General features: G+C 54.5%; 1 protein-coding gene across 2 annotated transcripts in view; it reads left to right on the forward strand.

Annotated features, from left to right (window-relative positions):
* Positions 1–13,020, forward strand: part of ALPL (alkaline phosphatase, biomineralization associated) — a 107,049-nt gene that overhangs the window by 64,222 nt on the left and 29,807 nt on the right. For both annotated transcript variants that reach the window (XM_030537772.1, XM_030537771.1), the window contains exon 7: positions 4,900–5,043. In XM_030537772.1, the coding sequence (XP_030393632.1) occupies positions 4,900–5,043 (144 nt within the window). The remainder of the gene's footprint in view (positions 1–4,899; positions 5,044–13,020) is intronic.

Raw genomic sequence — 13,020 nt, forward strand, 5'->3', positions numbered from 1 at the left:
CTGCCACCCCACAGCTCCTCTGGTTGTCTGGAGGGCAACGCCGGCCAGCAGGCACCGCTTCCACACCTGCCAGCCTGCCATGAAGCGGCTGCTTCCGCTGAATCCCACCAGCTACGCTTCTGGACAGAGAACACCGGTGCCTGCAGCCCCCGAGTTCTCAGTCCCTGGCAGGCGCGGGGCGACGGCTTCTCTCCCTTGCTGGGCACTATGCGGGTGCACATAAATGCCTCGGCAGGCGCCACGTTGAGGACCACTGCCTTAACCTGTTCTTTCACCACTGAGGGCTGCTCACCTCCTCCCCATACTGTGCTGCCCAGGGCAGCTGTCTGGGAACTGACGTCTGTGAAAACTGAGGCAAAAAAAGCATTGAGTGCTTGAGCTTTCACTGTCACTGTTGTCTTCCCCATTCGGTAACGGTCCCACGCTTTCTCTGACCTTCTTGTTGCAAACATACCTGTAGAAACCCTTCTTGTTACCCTTCACATCCCTGGGAGGGTTGGCCCCATCTCCAGCATCAACACCAGTGTGAATCCCTTCATTTAGTGGAGACATGCCTGAGACTCACCAGGAGTGAGAGGAGACTTAGGCCCTTTGTCTCTGTGCAGATGCTGTTGTCATCTGATGAGGGCAGGGGGAGGACACTGTTAGGCCTAAATAAAAATATTGCAAACACAACCAGGTATGCCAGCCTAACCAAAGTCAGGCTAACAAAGGTTTGTGGGTAATTCCTAAGTAAAAAACACTAAAAAGCAGCAGCATGTCTCACAAGCGCTAAAAAAAATAAAATAAAAAAAAAAGCTGCATTCCTGGCATAGTACCAAATGTGCTGTGTTAGGGTAGCTCCTTCAAAAAACTAATAAATGCCCTAGTTTCCCAGCCTCCTTGTTTTCACTCCCTGGTTTTGTTCTTTGTTTGTTTTTAACTCCCCTACATTTCTAACTTTAGGCATGCATGTATACTAAAGGTGTCTAGTTTCTAGTTGTTAAAAAAAGGGGGTGGGTTGCTCCAGTAAATAATTTATAACGCAATAAAACTGTCTATATAGGCTTATACTAAAATGTAAAAAGCAGGCTGGTTCTCTCTAAAAACAAGCTGCTCTCTATTAATGCGTGCACTTATCAATAAAAAGCTTTTAATCAAACCTTGCTGGTGTTGCCTGTCTCTCTCGCGGTCAGACAACAAACTTTGCCATCTGGGTTAGAGTCCCTGACAACACCATGCTGTGAGTCCGTCTGTGCACTGCATTTGGGAGGTGTGATTGCAGCATGTGTAGACGTATGCAAGCTAGGTCAAGTAACAACTGCAGCGTAGCTGCAGCAGTACCAGTGGGAGTGTTTGAGGGGTACCAGGGTACCAGGTGGGAGGTCCCTCCCCCTGCTGTCCTCTGGGCTCTGAGCTAGCATTGATCTAGTTGGTACCATGCAGCTAGTGCTCCTGGAGCCGGACTGCCCCCAGGGGTCCTGCCTGGCCTCGCCCCACTTCCAGAGGCTCATGTCCCCTCTGCTCTGCTTCCAGGACTTGCTCAGCTCTAAATAGGGTTGCCAACTGTCTAATCATATAAACCAAAACCCCCCTGCCCCATCCCCTGCCCTTCCCCGAGGCCCCTGCCCTTGCTCCGCCCCTTTTCCGAGGCCCTGACCTGCTCACTCCATCCCCTCTCCCTCCTTTGCTTGCTCTCCCCCACCGTCACTTACTGTCACCAGTGTGGGAGGGCGTGTGGGCTCTGGGCTGGGGGGTGGGGCCAAGGGATTTGGAGGAGGGGGCTCCAGGCTGAGCCTAGGCACAGGGGTCCAGGAGTGGGCATGGGGTGCTAGCTCTGTAAGGGAGTTTGGATGCTGGAGGGGGCTCAGGGCTGGGGCAGGGGATTGGGATGCAGGCTTCAGCTGGGAGGTGTTTACTATGGGCGGCTCCTGGTCGGCAGCGCAGTGGGGCTAAGACAGGCTCCTGCCTGCCCTGGCCTTGCATTGCTCCGGGAAGCAGCTGGGATGTCCCTGCAGGGATGGGAGGGGGCAGGAGGCTCCGTGTGCCGCCCACACTCACAAGTGCCGCTCCTGCAGCTCCCATTGGCTGTAGTTCAGAACCAAATCCAGCCTTTCTCCTCCGAACAGTGAAGGAGGAGAGTGAGCCAGGGTTGTGGTTTGGCCAGGATTCAGGACTACCCTGGTCTGCTTTGCAAATCTGGCCCTAAGAGACTTGCTGAAGACCCCCACTCTGGCAGCAGGCCTGGGGCAGAATGAGGATGGAACCCAGCTGGGCTGGCCCAGGGCTCTGCTCTCACCATTGGAGCCAGCTCTCACCCGGTGTCTTTAACAGACTAGGCTCAGTTCTGCTTTCAGCTGCGTCTGTGCATCCCGGGTGGGGCACTTCTTGTCCCCCGACCAGGTGCTACAGAATGTGTCCACCTTGTCAGGAGGACACCAGGATCTGTCCAGGCCAGTGGATTATTTTCCTGCCCCCTCCTTGGCTGTTCCTCTTCCATTTTAAAATAGTCATTTAAAAATAATCCAAATACACAAGAGAAACAAAAACAAATATGGTCCCTTTCCCGAATACTCCTGCTCAGTGCCATGAGTGCCCCTTTCATAAGCAGACAGTGTCCCTTGGGCACCCTGAGGCAGGCGATGCCTGTTTGCGCAAGGCTGGGCCTGCAGTGGTTAGGCCTCCCAGCGCTATGGCAGCAGCACCACAGGCGTAAGCTGTGTGTGGGCACTGAGGGACATGCCATGCAGGGATGGATATTGCTTGAGGGTGTGTCCATTTGTGATGCCCTCTCCTCCCTTTGGGACCCGTGGGATGGGAACGAGAACAGGCTACTGCGACGGCAGGCAGCACATGCTATTCCTAGCCGTGGCTGATAGAGAGCAGCAATGGGGCTTTGCAGCCTGCATTTGCTCGAGCCAGCGGTGCTCCGTGTTCTTCTGCCACTTCTGCTGCCATAGAGTCCAGGAATAATTTCTAATAAAGCCCAAGCTTTGCAATGAGCTATATCCCCATTTCAGGCCACAGCTGGTTGGCACCTTGCGACAAGAATCTGCTGTGCTTCGGGTGACCAGATAGCAAGGGTGAAAAATCGGGACGGGGGTGGGAGGTAATTGGCACCTATATAAGACACAGCCCTAAATATTGGGACTGTCCCTATAAAATTGGGACAGCTGGTCACCCTAGCTGTGGTCACTGTAAGTGACCCTGGTGTCCTGTGAGTAACAGCTGGAGATCGTGGTGAGTTGGGTGCTCTGGGCCAGGTTACCAGGTTCACTAGCTAGTGCTGGTCTGTCTGCATTCACGTCAGGAATTCATTGACTACAAGGGCCATTCGGACCAGTCAGTCCAAATACTTAAATATTCAGAAGGCTAAAGTGTAGGCTTATGATTCAGCCTTCCCTACCAGCCAGGAAAATCCTGGGGCTTGCTTTCCTGTGGCAGAGCTTGGACAGACGGATTCGCTGATTATCCATTCCTCTAATGATTATTTTTGCAAGAATGGTAGAGAGAAAGAGACCAGCTGCCATCACACTTCGCTGGTGTGGTAAACCCAGGACAAACAGTTACAAAGGGTGCGGGGGAGAGGGTAGTAATTAGTCCCAGGGGGTTAAAAGGCCTCTCTCAATCCACTGAGGAGAGAGAACCACAGGGATAACAGAGTGAGAGAAGCAGGGAAGCTGCCAGTACGCTGGGTGCAGCAAGACACCGAACCCTCCCAGGAAGGAAGGCTGCACTCCCTCGTCAGAAGGGAAGGAAAACAAGCACAAGGGAGGGACTGGGGAAAGGAATAGCCTGACCCTGTGCTACCGGTAATGATCTGCCTTGCCCGAACCTGTGTCTCCAAGGCTTAAAAGGACTGGGCCTGCTGAGGAGAGGAAGGTACTTTGTAACTCCGGCTAATCTGCAGACAGTGGTTTGGGGCATTTTTCTGTTCTGCCTGCCTGCGCCCGCTGGGCAAGCGTCTGTTACTATTACTACTGTAAGGAACAGCTCAGTGGTTTGAGCATTGGCCTGCTAAACCCAGGGTTGTGAGTTCAACCCTTAAGGGACCACTCAGAGATCTGGGGCAAAATCAGTACTTGCCCTGCTTGGGGGGAGGGACAGACAGCTCAGTGGTTTGAGCATTGGCTTAGTAAACCCAGAGTTGTGAGTTCAATCCTTAAGGGGGTCATTTAGGGGTCTGAGGGATTGGTCCAGATGACCTCCTGAGGTCCCTTCCAACCCTGATATTCTATTTCAACAATTGCATCTGTGAGTGTTAAGTCCCAAGGGCTGTAAAAGTCACATGACAGCAGAGGGCATTTTAGCAGCATCTTAATCCTGTTGACTGTGGGAGTCTGAGGCACTCTGATTAACATACCATAGATAGGGGCAGACTCTCAGTTGCTGTAAACCAATTGTAGTGCTACGCTGAGGTCTAGCCCAGTAACTGATGAAGCCTCACACCCTCCATAGGATCAGATTATTATTAGGGTTGGAAGGGACCTCAAGAGGTCATCTGCTCCCCTGCTCAAAGCAGGACCAATTCCCAAATGGCCCCCTCAGGGATTGAACTCACAACCTTGGGTTTAGCAGGCCAATGCACAAACCACTGAGCTATCCCTCCCCATCCTGAGAAGTAAGCCAGTATCATCAGCCCCATTTTATAGATGGGGGAAACTGACGTGCAGGGAGTTGAAGTGACTTGCTCCGAGTCACAGAGCTGGAATTCTGTCCCAAGAGTTCTTGGCCTCCTGATCCCTCCACTAGACTATGCTGCATCCCAGTGAGACTGCAAGCATGTCTCTGTCCACATGCTGAGGAACAGCAGAGCCTGAAAACTGGTGTCTGTTTAACCCTTTGGTTAACATGCTTGATCTCTGCAATACTCTGGTGTGGCTGAATGGAAACTGGGTTCTTTTTTGTGCCCTGCTCTAGGTGATCATGGGAGGTGGCCGGAAATACATGTTCCCAAAGAACACCAGCGATGTGGAATACCAGAATGATGACAAGTACAGGGGCACTCGTCTGGATGGCAAAAACCTCATAGATGTCTGGAGAGATAAGAAATCTAAAGACAAGGTAAAGGGGAGGGAGGGAGATGTCTGGGGAGCGGATCAAGGCCAGAGGGGCTGCAGGTTTAAAGATTCTTTACTCAGGATCTCTGGGTCAAGCTCATGTTAAAAGATACGGAAATGATCCTGCTGATATAGCACTTCCCTTGTTCAGAGCCCCACACAGTCAGTAACTAACTTCCACAGCCCCTGCCAGGAATGGGGAGTGTTTGCAGTTCTGTCTGGCACCTTCCATCCAAATGAGCTGTGTGTCCTACAGACATCAACAGGGAGCATATGGGAAACTGAGGCAGACAGGTGGTAAGTCTCACCCAGGATCCTACAGTGAGTCAGAAATGGAGCCAGGATTTGCAGCCTGGGAGCTCCTGACCCACCGTTGAGGGTCCTGCAGGATGAAAGAAAAGAAGGTTCCTGAGTTTCAGCATAAAAGTACTTCTCTTTAGAGTATGCAGTTTTGTAGCTGCGTCAGTCCCAGAATATTAGAAGATATTACCTCATCCACCTTGTCTCTTTATTGGACCACTTTTGTTTTATGGTTTTATTCTGATTTATTGGTCCAATAAAAGTTATTACCTCACCCACCTTGTATCTCTTTAGAGTGACACAAATGAGCCAAGCTGCCTTTGACCTTTCTTGGCCAGAGACTTTGTCCCATCAGCACTTTACTGTGTCTCTAGATATCTATGTGGCTGCTAGAACCATAATATCTTTGCTGGAATGTCAATGGGGGGCTGTTGATTACAAAGAGGGCTGTTGCCAGCTTCCACCCAGTTTTTCCGGTCACCCCTCTTACCCAGGCTTGGAGCTAATCTTTGCAGAAGACCCTAGATGCCTGTATGGTTTTGATTTATATTCCAGAAGTCCTGAGGTCAAGACCCCACTAAAAAAACACATGGGAAGAGCTTGCAGACTAAATAGCTAAGACAGATAAAGGGTGGGAGGGGGTGAAGCCACTTGCCAAGGTCACTCAGTAGAGGCGGGTGTAGAACTCAGGCCTCTGAAGCCAGTGTCCAAGCCACTGGACCAATCTACCTCTCTTTGTATGTTCCGCTGCCTAACTAGATAGTACCCCCAGTGCTGAAAGATGACTTTGTCCTGATATAGCCTCCTGAGCAGATGTCCTGGCAAGCCCAGTTCTAAGCTGTGTTCTCTGGAATTTCCTGCATGTGCTGCTCTGGGATTGAGAGTTATGTCTCAAAATCTATCACTTCTCTGTGTGCAGCTTGTCTACACCTGAAACGCTGCAGCGGCACAGACACTCTATGCTGACAGGAGGGGTTCTCCTGTTGGTGCAAGTAATCCACCTCCCCAAGAATGAGTAGCTAGGTCAACATTCATCCATTGACCTAGCACTGTCCACACAGGGACTTGACTCTTTGTCACTTTTTATGGGGACTTGGGTCAGCTTAACTGCATTGCTTAAAGGTGTGGATTTTTCACACCCTGAGTGATGTAGTTAAGCTGATTTAATTTTCTAGTCTAGACCAGGCCTGGGATTTCAGTTCCTGCTTAGGTGGGGATGCTGGGGGGATGAAGAAGAGAGGCTGGAAATGATGGTAGTTGAACCCCTGAAGACCCTAGTGAGTCCTAGTGGTCTGAATGGCTTTGATGTTGATGGAAGATAGATTTCTTCTTTGAGTGCTTGCTCATATCCATTCCAATTAGGTGTGCGCGCGCTGCGTGCACATTCGTCGGAGACTTTTTACCCTAGCAACACTCGGTGGGCCAGCAGGTCGCCCCCTGGAGTGGCGCCGGTATGGCGCCTGATATATACCGCCCGTGTCGGTCGTTGGAACTGTGGAGCACGGCTAGCCGTTCTCCACCTCCCTAGCGTTTCACTCTTCTACGGTATAGTGTATATAGTTCTGTAATTATAGTAATAGTTGTAGTTATAAAGTTAGTTAAGTGTAGTTGTAAATAGTTATACAGAGGATCGGGGGTTCGCCCCTTTTCCTCCCCGCGGTGCCGGGGCCCATGCCCGGTTCACCTGGCTTTAAGCCTTGTGCGGCCTGTCATCGGCCGATGCCCACAGGAGATCCACACGACTCCTGTCTGAGGTGCCTAGGCGAGTCCCACCTTGCGGACAAGTGCCGGATCTGCAAGGCGTTCAAGCCCCGAACGAAGGAGTGGGACAGTTGCCTGAAGCAGATCCTGATGGAGGCAGCGCTGACTCCCCCACCGTCGGCACCGACTCCGGCACCGGGGCCAAGTGTCACCTCTGCTCCGGACCGCCCGGCGCCGGCAAAGGCTTCAACTTACCGCTCGGCACCGGCCCAGCACCCTAGCCGGCACTGCTCCCTCTCCCCGAGGAGCAAGAAGCACAGGGTTCCTGCGGTACCTACAACTGCACCGCAGTCAGAGCGTGGCTCAAAATCTGACCGCCCGGCACCGTCATCCACCGCGGTACCGAGCGTCGTCGCACCGTTGACTCCGGCTCCTCAGGGACCGTTGAGTCCAGTGCCTCTCAGCTCCCCAGTGAGAACAGGGGTTGAGCTTGTCACGCCCTCCACGCCAGAGACCTTCTCCGTTGCACGCGACATCATCGCCCTGACAGAGCCCGAGCTGCCCCAACCCCCGGCACCGTCGCTGCGGGTTCTCCAATCGATGGGCAAGCCCGCCATGGTGTGGCCGCATTCGCCGGGCACTACTGGGCATCGGTCCCATTCCAGATTGAGGGACCACTTGCAGCGTAGCCGCTCGAGATCCAGACGCCGCTCACAGTCCCGGGACCGCTACCTGTGGCACCGGTCGTACTCACGGCACCGTTCAAGATCCCGGTCACCGTCGTATTACTCTCGGCACAGGTCTAGATCGTGGCACCGACGTTCCTACCGCAGCCGATCCCGGCACGACAGCGTATGGCACCGGTTGACCTCCCGGCACCGAGCTGGTAGCAGGTCCCGGTCCAGATCGAGGTACCGCCATGACTACCACTACCGCTCGCTGACACCGCACAGCGACGTCGGGATGCGCAGAGGCCTGACGCAGTCATCGACGGCTCCTCCATGGCCTTCAAGGCACTCGTCCGCTTCTTCCCGGATGGACAGTGCCTCTTACGGGGGTTCGGATGTGCAGGCCCGCCAGGACCAGGGACCACCACAATGGTCCTTTTGGACGCCCTGGGCATACCACCAAGCCCAGGGCGAACCTTCGGGCCCCGCTCGCTCTGGCCAATCGGAGCATCATGCACCAGAGGCCACAGTCAGTCGACCCCCCCCCCCCAGGTATGGAGGAAGACCCTGCGGATCCCCTGGTGCAGCAGGATGCCCTGGAAGTGCAGGTCCCTCTGGACGAGGCTTCCATTCAGGAACCACTCCTCCCTGGGGTGTCTTCTTTCTCGTCCCCAGATGAGGCGGTAGCGGGCACATCTTCATCAGGGCCCCCGCCGATTGATCTCCGGGCACACCAGGATCTTCTGAGGCGAGTTGCCCAGAACATAAACCTTCCTGTCGAGGAAATCCCGGAAGTGGAGGACCCGGTGGTAAGCATCCTCTCTGCGGAGGCACCGACCAGGGTAGCCCTCCCCTTCATCAAGTTGGTCCAGGCAAAGGCGGACACCATCTGGCAGTCTCCGGCCTCCATTCCACCCACTGCCCGCGGAGTGGAAAGGAAATATATGGTACCATCCAAGGGGTATGAGTACCTCTATGTACACCCCGCTCCCTGCTCCTTGGTGGTACAATCAGTCAATGAGCGGGAACGCCACGGCCAACAAGCTCCTGCGCCAAAATCCAGGGAAGCCAGGCGCATGGACTTGCTGGGCCGCAAGGTTTATTCCGCGGGAGGCCTTCAGCTCCGTGTGGCGAATCAGCAAGCCCTCCTGAGCCGTTACAGCCACAACCCCTGGGAGGCTGTCGGCAAATTTACGGAGCTGCTTCCCCAGGACTCACGCCAGGAATTTTCATCTCTCCTGGAAGAGGGCAGGAGGGTCGCCAGGACCTCGCTACAAGCGTCCTTAGATGCCGCAGATTCGGCAGCAAGAACACTGGCATCGGGCATAGCCATGCGCCGTATATCTTGGCTGCAGTCTTCCAGACTACCGCCGGAGCTACAGTACACGATTCAGGACCTGCCATTCGATGGGCAGGGCCTTTTCTCTGAGAAGACGGATCCCAGGCTACAGAGCCTGAAGGATAACCGGGTCATCATGCGTTCACTGGGAATGCACACGCCCCAGACTCAGAGAAGGCCATTCCGCCCCTACCATCAGCGCACTTACCCCCCGCCTCGCCCCAGACAAGATTTCAACTGGAGGCGAGGCCGGCCGAACCATAGACGTCAGCCAGGTCCTCAAAGGGGTAACACTTCCGGGTCCAACAAGCCACCGCAGGGACCCAAGGCGAACTTTTGAAGGTGCGCCCGAGAGCAGCTTACCAATCCCTTCCCTGGATCCACTTCATTTCCTCAACCGCCTCTGCCCCTTCCTGCCGTCATGGTCCCAGCTAACTTTGGATCGTTGGGTCCTGCGCACGGTGCAGTTTGGTTACCATCTTCAGTTTATTTCTCCACCCTCCTCCCATCCTCCCTCCTCACGAGCAACTTATCGTCCAGGAGGTTCGCACGCTCCTGCTCATTGGAGCTATAGAGGAGGTGCCAAGGGAGCTAAGGGGCAAGGGGTTTTATTCCCGGTACTTCTTAATCCCCAAGTCAAAAGGGGGCCTTCGACCCATCCTGGACCTGCGAGGCCTGAACAAATTCATCAAAAAGTTAAAGTTCCGCATGGTAACCTTAGGAACCATCATTCCCTCCCTGGATCCCGGAGATTGGTACGCCGCTCTCGACATGAAGGACGCATACTTCCACATTGCGATCTTTCCCCCGCACAGGCGGTATCTTCGCTTTGTGGTAAATCTGGACCACTACCAGTTCACGGTCCTCCTCTTTGGGCTCTCTTCATCCCCCCGGGTGTTCACCAAGTGTATGGCAGTCGTCGCTGCTGCCCTGCGCCGTCGTCGTATCCATGTCTTCCCTTACCTCGACGACTGGCTCATTCGAGGCACATCGGAGGCGCAGGTGACCGGGCACATCACCATCATCACAGAGCTGTTTGCGAGTCTACGCTTGACCATCAACCCGGACAAGTCCACTCTGGTGCCTACGCAGAGCATAGAGTTCATCAGGGCAGTGCTGGACTCCAACCTTGCGACGGCCAGCCTCCCCGGCACTGATTCCAAGCCATAGTGTCCATGGTCACAAGCCTACAGGCCTTCCCGACCACGTCTGCTCGAACGTGCCTCGTTCTCCTGGGACACATGGCCGCATGCACCTTCGTCACCAAGTATGCAAGACTCTGCATGCGCCCGCTGCAGACCTGGCTCGCGTCGGTCTCTTGACCGGGCAGGGACGCCATAGACACAATCGTAATGATTCCACCGAATGTTCTTGGTTCCCTAGGCTGGTGGACAATGCCCTCCCAAGCGTGTGCGGGCCTACCGTTTCACGCCCCTCAGCCCTCAGTGTCCTTGATGACGGACGCGTCATCGCTGGGCTGGGGTGCGCACCTGTGGACCCTGCGTACACAGGGTCTATGGTCACAGAGAGAGTTGACTCTTCACATCAATGTGCGGGAGCTGCGGGCAGTTCGCCTAGCATGCCAGACATTCCAACGCCATTTGCACGGCCGTTGTGTCGCAGTATTCACGGACAACACAACGGCCATGTATTACATCAACAAGCAGGGCGGGATCCGGTCCTCCCCGCTGTGTCAGGAAGCAATACGTCTGTGGGACTTTTGCATAGCCCACGCTATTCATCTAATGGCCTCCTTTCTCCCGGGAGTGTGGAACACCCTTGCGGATCACCTGAGCAGATCCTTTCAGTCCCACAAATGGTCCGTCCGTCCGGACGTCCTCTATGTCGTTTTCCAGAGGTGGAGGTTTCCCCAGATAGATCTGTTCGCCTCCAGATCGAACAGGAAATGCCAGGTGTTCTGCTCTCTACAGGGTCGCTCCCCGGGCTCCCTGTCGGACGCGTTCCTCATTCTGTGGACAGGATGTCTTTGCTACGCCTTTCCACCCTTCCTTCTCATCCACCGAGTCCTGATCAAGGTCCGTAGAGACAAGGCCCGCCTCATCCTGATTGCTCTGGCTTGGCCGCGGCAGCCTTGGAACACCATGCTGCTCGATCTGTCCCTGGCGAATCCAATTGCCCTACCTCCTTGGCCAGATCTGATCACACAGGACTTCAGCAGGATGTGCCATCCGGATCTACAGTCCCTCCATCTGTCTGCATGGCTCCTGGCTGGTTAAGCCAGTCCGAGTTGCGCTGTTCTGATGCAGTACAACAAGTGTTGTTGGGCAGCAGGAAGCCTTCCACGCGTTCAACCTACCTAGCGAAATGGAAATGCTTCTGCTGCTGGTGCAACCAGCACGGCCATGACCCACTCTCCGTGCTAGTCCCCACCATTCTGGACTACGTGTGGTCTCTCAAGCAGTAGGGCTTGGCGATCTCCTCTCTGCGCATCCATCTCGCGGCTATATCCACCTTCCATCCAGGCAAGGCTGGCAAGTCCGTGTTTTCCCACCCTATGGTGTCAAGATTCATCAAGGGCCTGGAGCGGCTATACCCTCAGGTCAAATGGCCTACCCCTACTTGGGACCTGAACCTTGTCTTGACCAGGCTCATGGCGCCCCCCTTCGAACCCTTTGCCACATGCTCGCTGCTATACCTGTCCTGGAAAGTGGCCTTCCTAGTCGCTATCACGTCGGCTCGGCGAGTCTCGGAGCTTCGGGCTCTAACCGTGGACCCTCCGTATACGTTGTTCCATAAGGACAAGGTACAGCTGCGATCGCACCCGGCGTTCCTCCCTAAGGTCGTCTCCACCTTCCATATTAACCAAGATGTCTTCCTGCCAGTCTTTTACCCAAAGCCGCATTCATCCCGAAGAGAGCAACAGCTCCATTCCTTGGATGTCCGAAGGGCTCTCGCATTCTATATTGAGAGAACTAAACCCTTCCGACGCTCACCACAATTGTTTGTGGCAGTAGCGGAACGCATGAGAGGCATGGCAATCTCCTCCCAGCGTATCGCATCTTGGGTCATGTCCTGCATCAGGACATGTTATGACTTGGCCCGCGTGCCAACGGGGGCCCTTACCACCCATTCTACCAGGGCTCAGGCTTCGTCGGCCGCGTTTTTGGCTCATGTCCCCATACAGGAAATCTGCCGTGCGGCCACCTGGTCTTCTGTGCACACCTTCGCATCACACTATGCACTGGTCCAGCAAGCTAGAGACGATGCCGCTTTTGGTGCAGCGGTTTTACAGTCCGCAACGTCTCGCTCCGACCCCACCGCCTAGGTAAGGCTTGGGAGTCACCTAATTGGAATGGATATGAGCAAGCACTCGAAGAAGAAAAGACGGTTACTCACCTTTGTAACTGTTTTTCTTCGAGATGTGTTGCTCATATCCATTCCACACCCGCCCTCCTTCCCCACTGTTGGAGTAGCCGGCAAGAAGGAACTGAGGAGCGGGTGGGCCGGCAGGGGTATATATCAGGCGCCATACCGGCGCCACTCCAGGGGGCGACCTGCTGGCCCACCGAGTGTTGCTAGGGTAAAAAGTCTCCGACGAACGTGCACGCAGTGCGCGCACACCTAATTGGAATGGATATGAGCAAGCACTCGAAGAACAACAGTTACAAAGGTGAGTAAAAGACGGTTACTCACCTTTGTAACTGTTGTTCTTCGAGATGTGTTGCTCACATCCATTCCAGTTAGGTGTGCGCGCCGCGCGTGCACATTCGTCGGAAAACTTTTACCCTAGCAACTCAGTGGGCCGGCAGGTCACCCCCTAGAGTGGCGCCATCATGGCGCTTGATATATACCCCTGCCGGCCCACCCGCTCTTCATTTCCTTCTTGCCAGCTACTCCGACAGTGGGGAAGGAGGGCGGGTATGGAATGGATGTAAGCAACACATCTCGAAGAACAACAGTTACAAAGGTGAGTAACCGTCTTTTCTTCTTCGAGTGATTGCTCATATCCATT

Source organism: Gopherus evgoodei, chromosome 18 (genome assembly GCF_007399415.2).
Source record: "Gopherus evgoodei ecotype Sinaloan lineage chromosome 18, rGopEvg1_v1.p, whole genome shotgun sequence".
NCBI classification, from domain to species: domain Eukaryota; kingdom Metazoa; phylum Chordata; order Testudines; family Testudinidae; genus Gopherus; species Gopherus evgoodei.